This window comes from Anolis sagrei, chromosome X (assembly GCF_037176765.1).
Source record: "Anolis sagrei isolate rAnoSag1 chromosome X, rAnoSag1.mat, whole genome shotgun sequence".
In the NCBI taxonomy this organism is placed as follows: Eukaryota; Metazoa; Chordata; class Lepidosauria; order Squamata; family Dactyloidae; genus Anolis; species Anolis sagrei.
The window spans coordinates 62,313,938-62,328,012 of record NC_090034.1 but is presented as its reverse complement, the minus strand read 5'-3'; the positions used below and the strand labels follow the sequence as shown (position 1 = coordinate 62,328,012).

Here is a 14,075-nt window from a genome sequence, read left to right as displayed (position 1 = left end):
CTGCCAACAGAACCTCTGAAGATGGCAGTAGCCACAGATGCAGGTGAAAGGTCAGGGGAAAATGTTGCTGGAATAGGGCCAGACAGCCTGAAGAACTCACTGCAAGACAGTGATGATTTTTCATGTCAAGCAGCACTAGTGGGTGCGAAGGCTCAAGACGAGGTTGCCTCCGCTGTTTGGCGAGTGATTTGCTCTAAAAGGCCAACTCAAAAGAGATCCTAAAGTTGAGATCAAGGCCCTAAAACGGATGCATCTCCTTGTTCTATAGGAAAGTCTGCGCTTTGTCAACGAAGGCCTCTCGTTTCACAGAAAAGTGGTAAAGACAAAGCAGGTGGAGCTACAGAAGAGTGAGATACTCAAAGGACTTTGTTACGTTTGTCCAGGTCACTTCTAAGAAACCTCTGGCTCTTACCAGGTCTCTTCAGGAAGCCATTCGAGTCAAAGGCCGGACTCTGGAATAGCTCAAGGCACAAATGAAGCAGGATTTGGGGGAAAGTAATGCAAAGTCAATGGGAGAAGGAGGGAACAAAGGCAGGGTTGAGGGAGGGATTACATTGTAGTGTAATGCTTTTCATGTTAACCGCTTTTGAGTCTCCTTATGGAGAAAACGCATAATAATAGATATATAGCTGCTTCAAGTCTCCTTATGGAGAGAAAAAGTGGGATATAAATAAACACAATAGTAGTAGTAGTAGTAGTAATAGTAGTAATAGTAATAAAGGCCTGGCTCAGAAGCCAAAGCAAAGTGGCTCCTTCCTACGGAGGAATGAATGGGAGAAGCCTGGCTTGTTCTCTCAGCTCAAGTCTGAAAAGTCCATATTCATTCAAAGAGGAAATGTTCTGGGAATGGATGCTTTGAGAAAAGGCAATGGAATAATAATAAGAGGTTGCAGAGAGGACAAGCAAAAAGCCAGGAAGAAAAGCAAGCTAAAGAAGAGCCTGCAAGATGGGCTTGGGATCCAGAGAGCAGCAGTTGTGCCATTCAATGGTGCATCTAGCTTCCTTGCCCAGAAGAGTTCAGTTTGCTTTTTAGGAAAGGTTTCTTCTCTCCTAAATGGTTGGATGCAAGAGAAGGAAGCCTTCCTTTTCTGTGGCGGCCCCCAAGGCTTCCTCTTTGCGCTCAGAAGCCCTGCCTCTTCCTGTCTGGAACGCCAGGCCTTTTTGTGTTGTGTGCATGCGTTGGGAAAGAGAGGTGGGTCGGGAGAGAGAAAATTAAAATAACAAACAAAACAAAACAAAACTCGAGCAAAACCAAAATCAAATTTAATTGGGTCTTCAAATGCAAAAGTAAAAACAAACAAACAAACCAAAAAACACCAAAAAATAAAAGCAAAAGAACAAATTAACAGGAAACAAGAACTTTTTTTAAAAAAAAGGTTTCAAGGCAGCCTGACGATAATAACCTGTTTGCTTTTGTTAAGGGGAGGGCTGAATTCAATTCAAACAAAATCATCAACGTTGGCTTTCTTCCAGTCTCCGAACTCGTTCAATATGTAACGCTACTCTATTATTATCAGATTCGGTATTATTAAAATAAGAGAAGAAGAAGAAAAAAAAAAAGAACAACAATGTTAGGAGGGATGCCAAAAAAAAAAAAAAAAAACAAAACCCCAAGGAGAGTGAACGATGCTCAAATGCTCAGAATGGATTCTGATAAAAAAGAAAGTGGCGCAACAAAGCGAAGGTCAATCGATCTGGCCAAAAATCGACGTGCTGCAAAAAAGGGCAAATTGTGGGTTCCGAGTTTCGCTTTTTGTTTTAAAATAAAGGCTCCGGAACCTTCCCAGAGCTCCTTGGAAGCACTTTGGTCCTTTGACATGGTAAATATAAACTAAAAACCATTGCAGGATTATGGGATTTTGACCTATAAAGTCAACGGAACGCCGTGCGGCACAACTGTCTTCGCTAGAAGGAAGCCTCCCGACCAATGCAAACGAAGGGCAAATGTTTGGCCCCCAATTTTGCAAGGAAAGATATCCACCATTGCAACTTTGGGGAAGTGTTGTTGTTGTCTCGGGAGGAATAATTATAATAATAGTAATAAAATAATAGAATAAAACATAAAAATAAAAAATAAAATAATCATAATTGAATAGAACACTTCGAAAACATTTGAACATGTTGGCATCCCAGAATGCAACCCCCCCACCACCACCATTTTTAGATCTAAAGACAAACAACTTGGCGCAAAAAAAAAAAGGCAGAAAAAAGGAAGGGAGGAAGGAAGACTGATAGTAAACTAATAAAAAGGTTTTTGTTTTTTTTATCTTCCTCCAAACTTTTTTCTGTCACTCTCGATATCTATATTCCATACAAAACAAAACAAAAATTAATATTAATCATTATCATCGTCATCCAAAATAAAAATAAAAATGAAATGGAGGAAGCCAGTTATTTGTGGGACTTGTTGGTTTTGAAGGAAACCTGTAAGATTTTGTCCCCCAGCTGGTAGCCATTAAGACTGGCAATGGCCATGGCGGCCTCTTCATAGTTTGTCATGGTCACAAAGCCAAAACCTTTGCACTTGTTGGTGTTGAAGTCGCGGATGACTTTGACATTAGTCACCGCCCCAAAGGGCCCAAACATCTGCCAGAGGATTCCCTCATCGGCATCTTGGCCCAGGTTGTAGATGAAGATACACCAGCCCGAGGAGGAGTTCCCCGGGACATTTACACCGGAGAGCCCACTCATGTGATCTACACCCATGGGGGAGAACCTAGCAAATAAAAAGCACACAAGAGTGGTTCAGGGACACGGCAAAAACAACAAAACAACAAACAAACAAACAAAACAAAAAAGAGAGGCAGTTCAATCAACCCGCCCACCGCACCAGCCCCCTCCCAATGGTGTTCTAGGGTTCCAGGTCAAGGGGGAGGAGCGCTCTTTGCCCCCCATGTAGGGTACATGGCCAGCCATGGCTTCTGGCGGGAGGGATCAGATTGTGCTTTTCCTACTAGACACAAACAGGGTTGGACTGAAGGGGTCTTGGGGTCCCTTTTCACTATAGGATTCTATGAGAAGGGATACTCGTCAAGTAAAGTGCCTGGCCATCTATTAGGAACGATCAGATTGTACCTTTTCTGCTTGACACTAATACGTTCCAACTGCAGGACCCATGAGGTCCCTTCTAAGTATAGGATTCTATGAAAGGGAAGACTTATCAAGTAAAGCATCTGGATGGCCATCTGTTGGGAGGGATCGTATTGTGCCTTCTGGCTTTACACAAACAAGGTCGGACTGGACGGCCCTGAGATCCCTTTTCACTACAGGATTATATGAAAGGGGAGACTTGTCAAAGCGTCTGGATGGCCATTTGTCAGGAGGGATCAAATTGTGCCTTTCCTGCTTGACTCTAATATGGTAAGACTGGAGGACCCCTGGGGTTTCTTCTAACTATTGGATTTTATGAAAGGGGAAACTTCTTAAGTAAAGTATGAAGAGCCATCTGTTGGGGGGGAATTAATTGTGCATTTCCTGCTTGACATCTTTCAATTCTATCTATGGTCAGGCGGCCATCTGTCAGGAGGGATTAGATTGTGCTTTTCCTGCTTGACACTATTTACACCTATTTATTTATTTATTTATTTACTTACTATGCTTTTATATACCACCCCTCTCAGATAGATATACACAACCATAACTATGGTTGGGTGGCCACCTGTAGAGAGAGATCAGATTGTGCGTCTCCTGCTCAACATGAACAGGGTTGGACCAAAGGACCCTTGGGGTCTCAGATTTGGATGAGATTTTATGGTATTCCTATCACACACACATACACACACACATACAGAGCAATCTTATATATCTTATCTATAGCGGGATGGCTATCTGTGGGGAGGGCTTGGATGGTGTCCTCCTGCCTGGCTGAAAGGGGTTGGACTGGAAGGCCCATGGGGTCTTATCCATCTCTAAGATTCTATGGTAGACCTATCACACACACACACACACACATATACATACATACAGTATGTATTATACACACACACAAGAGCCATCTAGCCATGTCTCAGAGTAGCTGCTTTGAGTCTCCTTATGTATGTGTGTGTGTGTGTGTGTATCAACCATACGAAATGGGGCTACAAAGTGGAATCCACGACATGCGAGTGTGGAGAAGAGCAAACTACAGATCACCTGTTGCAATGCAACCTGAGCCCTGCCACATGCACAATGGAGGACCTTCTTGCGCCAACACCAGAAGCACTCCAAGTGGCCAGATACTGGTCAAAGGACATTTAATCAACTACCAAGCTTGAAAACTCTGTGTCTTTTGTATGTTTGTTCTGTCAAAAATGTAATACAACTGTTCGGTTGCCTGACACAATAAATAAATAACCATATGTATCCATCTTTAGCTCTGAATCCTATGTATGGCTGGGTGGCCATCTGTTAGAGGGCTTGGATTGTGCTTTTCCTGCCTGGCAGAAAGGGGTTGGGCTGGATGACCCTTAGGGTCTTGTCAAAATCTAAGACCAATCACACACACACATATATAGCTATATAATATGTATGCATCTTTAGCTCTAAATTCTATGTATGGCAGGGTGGCCATCTATTGGGTGGGATTAGAAGGGAGACACTACAGAGGACCTTCGCTGGACTGTGAGGCAGGGAAAGGAACTGCTTCCTGCTGAGGTTGGTGGGCTTCCTGCTTGTGGAAGAGTGGGAACAGACCCTGGAAAGGCCCAGGTCCCTCCCACATCCCATATGAACCCAAGGTCGGCTTCCGGGATGGGAAACAAGAGAGAAAGTTGGGATACCACAGGCTTCCCCCTGGATACCTGGGACGATGAGAAAACACACTGGGAATGGGCAGGCCAAGGGCAGGCCTGAGTATCGTCTGGCATGGAAGAGGCGGAGGACAGGCAGATAGAGAAGAACGTGTATTTATTTCACACAAGTGACAAGAATTCCCAAGGCAAGATAATGGGAGAAACAAAGAGCCCTTTCCCGGCCCCATGCTCACTTTGGAGAGAATGGAAATTATCATCATCATCATCGTCATCATCATCATCAAAACATGCAAGAGGTCGTCCTGTCCCCCCCAACTAGAAGGAGGTTACAACAAGCGTGTGGAAATGAGAGAGAAGACTTGGAAATAAAAAAGGAACTAGAATAATAATAATAATAAAAAGACACATAAGCAAGTGAGATAAGAAATCCCAAACCCAGGTGAATAAGGAAGGGAGTAGTGCTATGTTTCCCTGGGCGAACTATGGTGGGTCTGTCCGGGAAGGACGAGGCTTTAAATTATGGGAGGAAGAGGCCCATTAATTCAAGGTTGCAAAAAAAGAGTCCTTAAATCAATAAGAAAAGATGGCTCAGTCCATCCCAGCTCCTCCCATTGAAAAGTTTAACAATCCCAATCTAATTACATTCCCCATATTAGATATAGAAGGAAGGCCTAGCTTTCTGAGTTAACTACACTTACCCCATTGTTTTAGGTCATTTGGCGAGGAGTGTTATAGGTCCCTTACTGTTGCGATTAATTACTGTGTTATTCTCCATTATATCTAAAAGCAGACACGAATGGAGTTCCTGTTCAACTGAGGCCTATCTCCTCCACCTTTCATTTGTATTTGCTTTGTTTTGGGTGAGAGAAGCCAAGAAGCAGCATTCAAAGTGATAGCAGAGAAGAACCTTTCTACAAAAAATAAACAAACAGACCCCTTTGGCAGGTTTGGGAAGAAAACAAGTCTTACAAGGTATATTACATTGGGCTGCTGTGAATTTTCTGGGCTGACTGGCCATGTTCCAGAAGCATTCTCCCCTGACGTTTCACCCACATCTATGACAGGCATCCTCAGAGGTTGTGAGGTCTGTTGGAAACTAGGAAAGTGGTGTTTATATATATCCCTGTGGAATGGTGTCCAGGGTGGGAAGAAAGAACCCTTGTCTGTTGGAGTGGGAATGTTGCGATTGACCAGCTTGATTAGCATTGCAAAGTACAATCAAAGTCCTGGCAGATCGTGCAAAAAGAATCTGTGAAGCCCATCTAAACTGGGTTCTCCAGGCCTATGGAGACTCCACTACAGGCATCAGAAGAGCTGCAAGGCCAAGAACAAGCCATAGGAGTCAAGACAAAGACCCACCCAGAGGAAAAGTGTTCTTACCAGACATCAAGGGAATCACTGACTGCAGCGGGAAGCTGAGGAATAAACACAACCTACAAACTATCTCCAGACCCACTAAGAACATTCAACAAATGCTCCATTCAGCTAAGAACAAGAGGGATCCTCCCACCTCTGCAGGAGTCTACCATATGCACTCCACTTGCTTCACTACCTCTATGCAGAGACCTTCACTGACTCTGCAGACTTCATGGCTACTCAGTAAAGCAGTGGTTCAACCTTCCTAATGCCGTGACCCCTTAATACAGTTCCTCATGTGTTGGTGACCCCCAACCATAACATTATTTCCGCTGGTACTATGTAACTGTAATTTTGCTACTGTTATGAATCGTAATGTAAATAACTGATATGCAGGATGTATTTTCATTCACTGGACCAAATTTGACACAAATAGCTAATATGCCCAATTATGAAAACTGGTGGGGTTGGGGGGGATTCATATTGTCATTTGGGAGTTGTAGTTGTTGGGATTTATAGTTAACCTATAATCAAAGAGCATTCTGAACTCCACCAAATTTGGCACACAGAACTCCCAAGACCAAGAGAAAGTACTGGAAGGGTTTGTTGGGCATTGATCTTGAGTTTTGGAATTGTAGTTCACCTACATCCAGACAGCATTGTGGACTCAAACAATGATGGATCTGGACCAAACTTGGCATGAATACTCAATATGTCCAAATGCAAACACTGGTGGAGTTTGGGGGAAAATAGACCTTGACATTTGGGAGTTGTAGTTGCTGGGATTTATAGTTAACCTACAATCAAATAGCACTCTGAACCCAGCCCAAAATGGATCTGCACCAAACTTGGCACACTACTGACATGGACAACATTAACTACTGGTGGGGTTGGGGGGGCTGTGTTTGAATTCTGGGAGTTGTCATTCACCAACACCAAAAAGGATGAGGACAGGCGGAAAGATCTTCAGCCTTCTCTGCCAAAAGGGTTCCTAAGACCATCAGAAATATGTGTTTTCTGATGGTCTTTGGTGACCCCTCTGAAACCCCCTTACGACTCCCCCAGGGGTCCCGACCCGCAGGTTGAGAAACACTGCAGTAAAGTTTATTTATTAGTTCACTGACCATATCAATAGTATCAATAGTAAAAGACAAAAACAAAAAAAAAATACACAAACAGACACTAATCACTGCTCTAAAACTCCTGTAATAGTGAACATACTCCCCTCGTACATAAAAACACAATTAAAACTTGATTAAGTTAAGTTGAAGATAATTAAAAAATATCATAATTAAAGTGCCAAGGTAAAACTTCATACCACAGAAGTTAAGTACAGTGGTCCACGCTCTTGTTACATCCCGATTAGATTACTGCAACGCACTCTACGTGGGGTTGCCTTTGAAGACTGTTCGGAAACTTCAATTAGTCAAGCGGGAGGCAGCCAGAGTACTCACCGGAGCGTCATACAGGGAGCATACCACCCCTTTGTTATGTCAGCTCCACTGGCTGCCGATCCAATTCCGAGCACAATTCAAAATGCTGGTTTTGACCTACAAAACCCTATACGGTTCCGGCCCAGCGTATCTGTCCGAACGCATCTCCCTCTACATCCCACCTCGGAGTTTGACATCCTCTGGGGAGGCCCTGCTCTCGGCCCCGCCTCTGTCACAAGTGAGATTAGCGGGGACGAGGAGCAGGGCCTTCTCAGTGGTGGCCCCTCACCTATGGAATTCCCCGGGGAAATTAGATCAGCAACATCCCTCCTTTCCTTTAGAAAGAAATTAAAAACATGGATGTGGGACCAGGCGTTTGGGCAATTTGGCAGATAAATAAAGGACTGCAACGATGGATAGGAATAGACAATGTGGAACGAAGTATGGACTCTGAGTTGGCGAACGCTGTGCTTGAGATTGGCTATTGACTGTGATATATATTGTTGTTTTAATTGTTTAACCGTTTAACTGCTGTTTTTATACGTTTATTGTATTATTGTGTAGGCATCGAATTGTGCCATTTTGTAAGCCGCCCTGAGTCCCCCTTCGGGGGTTGAGAAGGGTGGGGTAGAAGTATACGAAATAAATAAATAAATATGCAGAGACCTTCACTGAATCTGAAGACTTCATGGCTACTCAGTAAAGTTTATTGATTAGTTCACTGACCATATCAATAGTATCAATAGTAAAAGACAAAAACAAAAAAAAAACACAAATAGACACTAATCACTGCTCTAAAACTCCTGTAGTACATAAAAACACAACTAAAACTTGATTAAGTTAAGTTAAAGATAATTAAAAATATCTTCATTAAAGTGCCAAGGTAAAACTTCATACCACAGAAGTTAAGGACAAAGGTTAAAATAGACCAGCTATTACACAATCCCAATCCAGTTCAGATATCTGCGTCACCACTACAGTTTACCCCAATCACCTCCAAATACGCAGTTCTCAGCTGCATTGCTTTATGTAGAAAAGGGGCCATTTGGTGTGTTATCTTAGCATTCTGCCCAGCCATTAAAATTTAGTTTTGATATGGGGATAAAATGAGTCTTCTGTGTAATGAATGGTCCGAGGTATTGATTTCTCTCTTTCTTGTACAATATACAACTAAACAGTACATGTGTAACATCTTCTACCTCTGTCGCCCCACAGATACAGAAACGTTCGTTATATGGAACCTGGTTAAACCCTCCATGTTTAACCATTGTATCCGTCTGTTCAAATCTGGTTCTAGTGAATACCCTCCTGAGATGTAGAGGTTGACTTTACTGAGGGTAGCAATGTCTTTCTGAGCCTCTATATCCTGTATTCGTTGTGCCACTATATTTGGATCTAGTTCTTTTAGGAGATTTGGGTATAGGATTGGAAGTCCACAACTCCTAATGGATTTTGTCAGTTGAGCTAGCCAAGAGGACTAATGTTGGCTTTAGGTCTGCTCTAACAAGCACAGTTTTGGTAGTCTATCATTTGCCATGGCATTTAGTTTTAACGAATATTTATATACCCTAATCTGTATAAATAAAAATGTAATGTTTGTTTGTGGGATTAACAGAACTCAAAAACCACTGGACGAATTGACACCACATTTGGACCCAAGATACCTAACAACCCAATGTATGTCCTTCACTCAAAAAATGATTTTGTCATTTGGGAGTTGTAGTTGCAGGGATTTATAGTTCACCTTCAATCAAAGAGTATTCTGAACTCCACCAATGATGGAATTGAACCAAATGTGGTACACAGGAATCCCATAACCAACAGAATACACGAGAAGGGTTTGGTGGGCATTGACCTTGAGTTTGGGAGTTGTAGTTCACCTACATCCAGAGACTACCATGGACTCAAACAATGATGGATCAGGACCAAACTTGGCACGAATATTCCATATGCTCAAATATGAACAGATGGAGTTTGGGGGAAATAGACCTTGACATTTGGGAGTTGTAGTTACTGGGATTTATAGTTCACCTACAATCAAAGAGCGTTCTGAACCCCACAAATGAGAGAATTGGGACAAAATTCCCACACACAACCCCCATGACCAACAGAAAATACTTAAGGCCATCCAGTCCAACTCCCTTTACCAGGGCAAGAAAACGTAATCAAAGCCCTCCTGACAAAGAGCCATCCAGCCATAGATATAGAGAGATATGACTAACACAGAGATATAGTATCATAGATTTGAAAGGGACCCCTAAAGAAGGACAATTCTATGTTGCATGCTCCAGAGTAGGCCAACCAGACAATCTCTACATCAACACAAGCATAAAGAAATTACATATATTAGAAACCAACACTTTCCCATTACTTTATTTTCCAGATCACCGGACTGGGCCACAGCAACGCGTGGCAGGGGACAGCTAGTATTGGATAAACCATCAACTGTGTGTACTCCCATTTCTGCTCTCATTGCCCTAGACTTCCACTCCGTATAGGGTCATATGTGGGGGGGAGGGGGTAACCTTTGCTTTATATATTTTAAGAAGCAGGTCTAAAGACCCTGGTTGGCTATAATTTGTTAATTTAAGCAGTTGATTTGCCTATACTCTCGCTCTGGCTGAGCTCCATTGATGGTGTGGGAGCCAGGAACCGGTCTCGGAAATAACGACTCCTAGGTACGTTAAAATGCAAACTTGCTCTATTGGTTCACCATCCATCTATGACTATTATGTTGTTTGCCAAATACCATTATTTTTTACTTCGATTTATTGATAGTTAGGGAGTACTTATGACAATACGAGTTAAATCTTCTCAACAACCTACGTAGCCCAACTTACGAGTATGACGATAATATCATTTCATCAGCATATAACAGGATGTTAATGTGTTTTAAGCACCTGAGGCATATGTACCTCTGGGTCCTTCAACTGTTCAGGTAGGTCATTTACATATAAGCTAAATAACAGTGGTGCTAATATACAGCCTTGTCTGACCCCTTTGTGTGTTTCAACACTGTTTGTCATGGCTCCTTGCAACCCAAATCACACTTTCAGATAGGTGTTTGTGTAAAGTGCTTTGATCAGTGCCAGTAGGGTTCCACATTGAGATCAGTTAATTTCATCCAGAACATCTATTTACAGTATAGAATGCTGTACTAAGGTCTATAAAGGCAGCAGACAGTTGTTTCCCTTTGTTGGCAGAGTTTGTAGTTATGTGTTTTAGCACAAAGCTATTGTCAATGGTTGATCTACTCTGCCTGAAGCCGGCCTGTTCTTCAACGAGGATGAGTTTTTCTTTTTCCCAGCCCTCAACTTTGCTCAGGAGGTATCTGGCATATATTTTGGGCATTATATCAATAAAACTAATCGACCGATAAGAACCAGGATCTTTTTTCTTTCTTTTTTTGTATATGGGAACAACTATTGCCATCTTCCAACCAACTGGGATCTGGCAGGTGTTATTTATGATTGTAAATAGGCCTTCTAATAGAAGGCCCTACCAGTCCAGGTATTTTTTGAATAGCTCAGCAGGTAGACTCCCCTCGGACTTTATTGGTCTTTAGGTCCTTTATGATACATCTGATCTCATATTGTTCCTGAGCACGCCTCATTGCTGTCCTCATCTTTGTTCTCAGAAGCTGGCATTCTTTGTCAAACCAGGGTGCTCTGCTCATGTGAGGACCTTTAGGAAAGGCTTTTGTTACAAGATGTTCCTTTAGGCTACCTCAAATATTTGTGAATGCATTAGAGACTGTCTGCCACTCAGCCGAGGGTGACTGTATTAGTAAGGCCCACTTTGCTATATCTTCTGATTCGAGGGTGTTCGCTATTACCAGCATGTCTATTTTGGTCCAAGCAGTCTTTTACTTTCTATCACCTCTGTGTTGGCCGTAATCCATTTATCATTCCTATTGTTTGGCCTTAAATCTGAAGGGCCCAAAAAAATTACACTTTCTTCCCTCAAAAGCACATTGAACTGTGAGAAAAGATCGGCAGTATCTGATGAAACACATATGAAATCTAAGGCACCGCTTGTGTGCCTGGAATGAAATGTGTATACATAGTCCTGATAGAATTATTTTTACCTCCTAGGATTTGTAAATGTTTGTTTGTCGTGTCAGGACAACCAGTCAAATTATATTACATTTCTAACAGAACAAAGCAAACAAACAGACAAAATACAAAACTTGTGGGTTTGGTAGTTGATTAAATGTCCTTTGACCAGTATTTGGCCACTTGGAGTGCTTCTGGTGTTGCTGCAAGAAGGTCCTCCATTGTGCATGTGGCAGGGCTCAGGTTGCATTGCAGCAGGTGGTCAGTGGTTTGCTCCTCTCCACACTCGCATGTCGAGGATTCCACTTTGTAGCCCCATTTCTGAATGTTGGCTCTGCATCTTGTGGTGCCAGAGCGCAGTCTGTTCAGCGCCTTCCAAGTCGCCCAGTCCTCTGTGTGCCCAGGGGGGAGTCTCTCATTTGGTATCAGCCATTGGTTGAGTTTCTGGGTTTGAGCCTGCCACTTTTGGACTCTCGCGTGCTGAGGTGTTCCAGCGAGTGTCTCTGTAGATCTTAGAAAACTATTTCTTGATTTAAGTTGTTGGCGTGCTGGCTGATACCCAAACAGGGGATGAGCTGAAGATGTCTCTGCCTTGGTCCTTTCACGATTGGCTGCTACTTCCCGGCGGATGTCAGGTGGTGCAATACCGGCTAAGCACTGTAATTTCTCCAGAAATCAATGAAAGCAGACTTATACCAGCCCTACTGAACCATTTGTCTCTGGAATACCATTGAGGATGGTTGTTAATAAAATCACGTGGGAGACCACCATATTGAACTAGTTCATTAATGGATGGCCCTAATTTAGCATTAAAGTTTCCCATTAAAGTAATTGTTGCTTGTATATACATCACTGTTAATTCTTCCACCATTATTTCTAACTGTACCCAGGTATTAGGACTATAGTAAGAGGATGTGACTGGTGGGATGTAAACATTTATCAGTATAAGCTTCATTTCTTTATGACTGAACTTAATAGCCAATGTTTTGTGGTTATGAGTCGCCCTAATGGGCTGAGAATGGCGGTTAATAAGTGCATCAAATAAATAAATAAATAAATAAATAATCATCCCCCATGACCAATCCTTCCCCTTGCCACTGTAATTCCTCCTTAAAACATATACATAGCCCACCCATCCCCGAGGCACGCCTTTTATTCCCTCTTTTATAAGCAGGTGTGTACCAACATTGAAACCCGGGTAATTGTATTGAGTCATCCACTTCTACTAACCAGGATTCTTGTAATGCTAATATCTCAAAATCAGATAGGAATCTCACCAGTTCACAATCGCCAGTCTCTTTCCAGCCAGGTACATTCCAGGTTACAATCTGAATAGGTCTTACTGTATCTAAATGTTCTAGTTGACCTGGTTGAATTAGTATTGAAGATTCTAATAGTCAGTTTGTACCTGGGGCTGGTACAATGTCATCAGTATGCCCAGTGAAAACACAGTTGCTACAGGTCACTCTTTTCTCTTCTCTGTTGCTGCCATTTATCATTGCCTTTGTCCTTCTAGCATTTGCACTAACTTTGGTCATTGTTGCTTTCACCAGCATAGTGTCTGTGGTCATGTCTGGGTAATTAGTGCTCGTTCTATTGCAAAATGAGTTTGGGGTTGCACACATTTCCCTGTTTTTGCTTATCTGACCATCTTGGACCCATCTGTGAAAGGTGGTGCTACCTTGGATTGGTGCGTCCTCCTGATTTAAGTCCTTGCAGCTTGATGTTGAATTTAGCTGTTTCATTCCAGTTTGTAGTTTAGCTGAAACTCTGTCCCAGGCCATCAGGGAGAGTTTGTGGAAGTTCTCATCAATAACTATTCTGTGTTATCTGTGCTCAGTTGTCTCCTTGAAAGCAGCGGTATAAAACAAACGTCCTTGTAATAACGTGTGGGGACAATTCCCAGAGTGCTTAGCAATTACTTCTTCCTCATTAATAATAATAATAATAATCATCATCATCATCATCATCATCATCATAATCATCATCATCTTTAATTACTTATTAATCGCCCTCCATCCAAGATGCTCTAGGCGATTTACATAGCAGAAATTATACAGGATAAAACACATACATACAAATATTAAAAAATTAACATGAGTCAAATGCTCTAGTAAAAAGCCAGGTCTTAAGTGTTAGAATAAAAGGCCCTAAGTCACGCATGGCTCTGAAATAGGGAGGCAAGGAATTCCATAAGGCAGGGACAGAAATAGAAAAAGCCCTGTGTCTGGTGCTTTCCAAGTGCACTTCTCTGGGACCCGGTATATAAAGCAAATCACGTTGATTGTTATGGCGAGAATGATGGGAGAAGGAGAGACAGTCTCTAAGATACAATGGACCCTGGCCATATAAAGTTTTAAAGGTCAGGACCAGCATCTTATACAAACCACAATAATCAATTGGAAGCCAGTGTAGACGCTGCACCACTGGTGTTATATGGCATTTCATGGGTGTTTTTGTGAGTAACCTGGCTGCAGTATTCTGAACAATACGGAACTTTC

The 14,075-nt window shown here is 42.3% G+C and overlaps 1 protein-coding gene across 2 annotated transcripts in view; it reads right to left on the bottom strand.

Annotated features, from left to right (window-relative positions):
* Positions 1–1,241: 1,241 nt before the first annotated feature.
* The window catches only part of LOC132780873 (ELAV-like protein 1), a 35,848-nt gene continuing 23,014 nt past the window's right edge, over positions 1,242–14,075 (bottom strand). For both annotated transcript variants that reach the window (XM_060784727.2, XM_067473619.1), the window contains exon 6: positions 1,242–2,716. In XM_060784727.2, the coding sequence (XP_060640710.1) occupies positions 2,392–2,716 (325 nt within the window). In that variant the 3' untranslated portion in view covers positions 1,242–2,391. The remainder of the gene's footprint in view (positions 2,717–14,075) is intronic.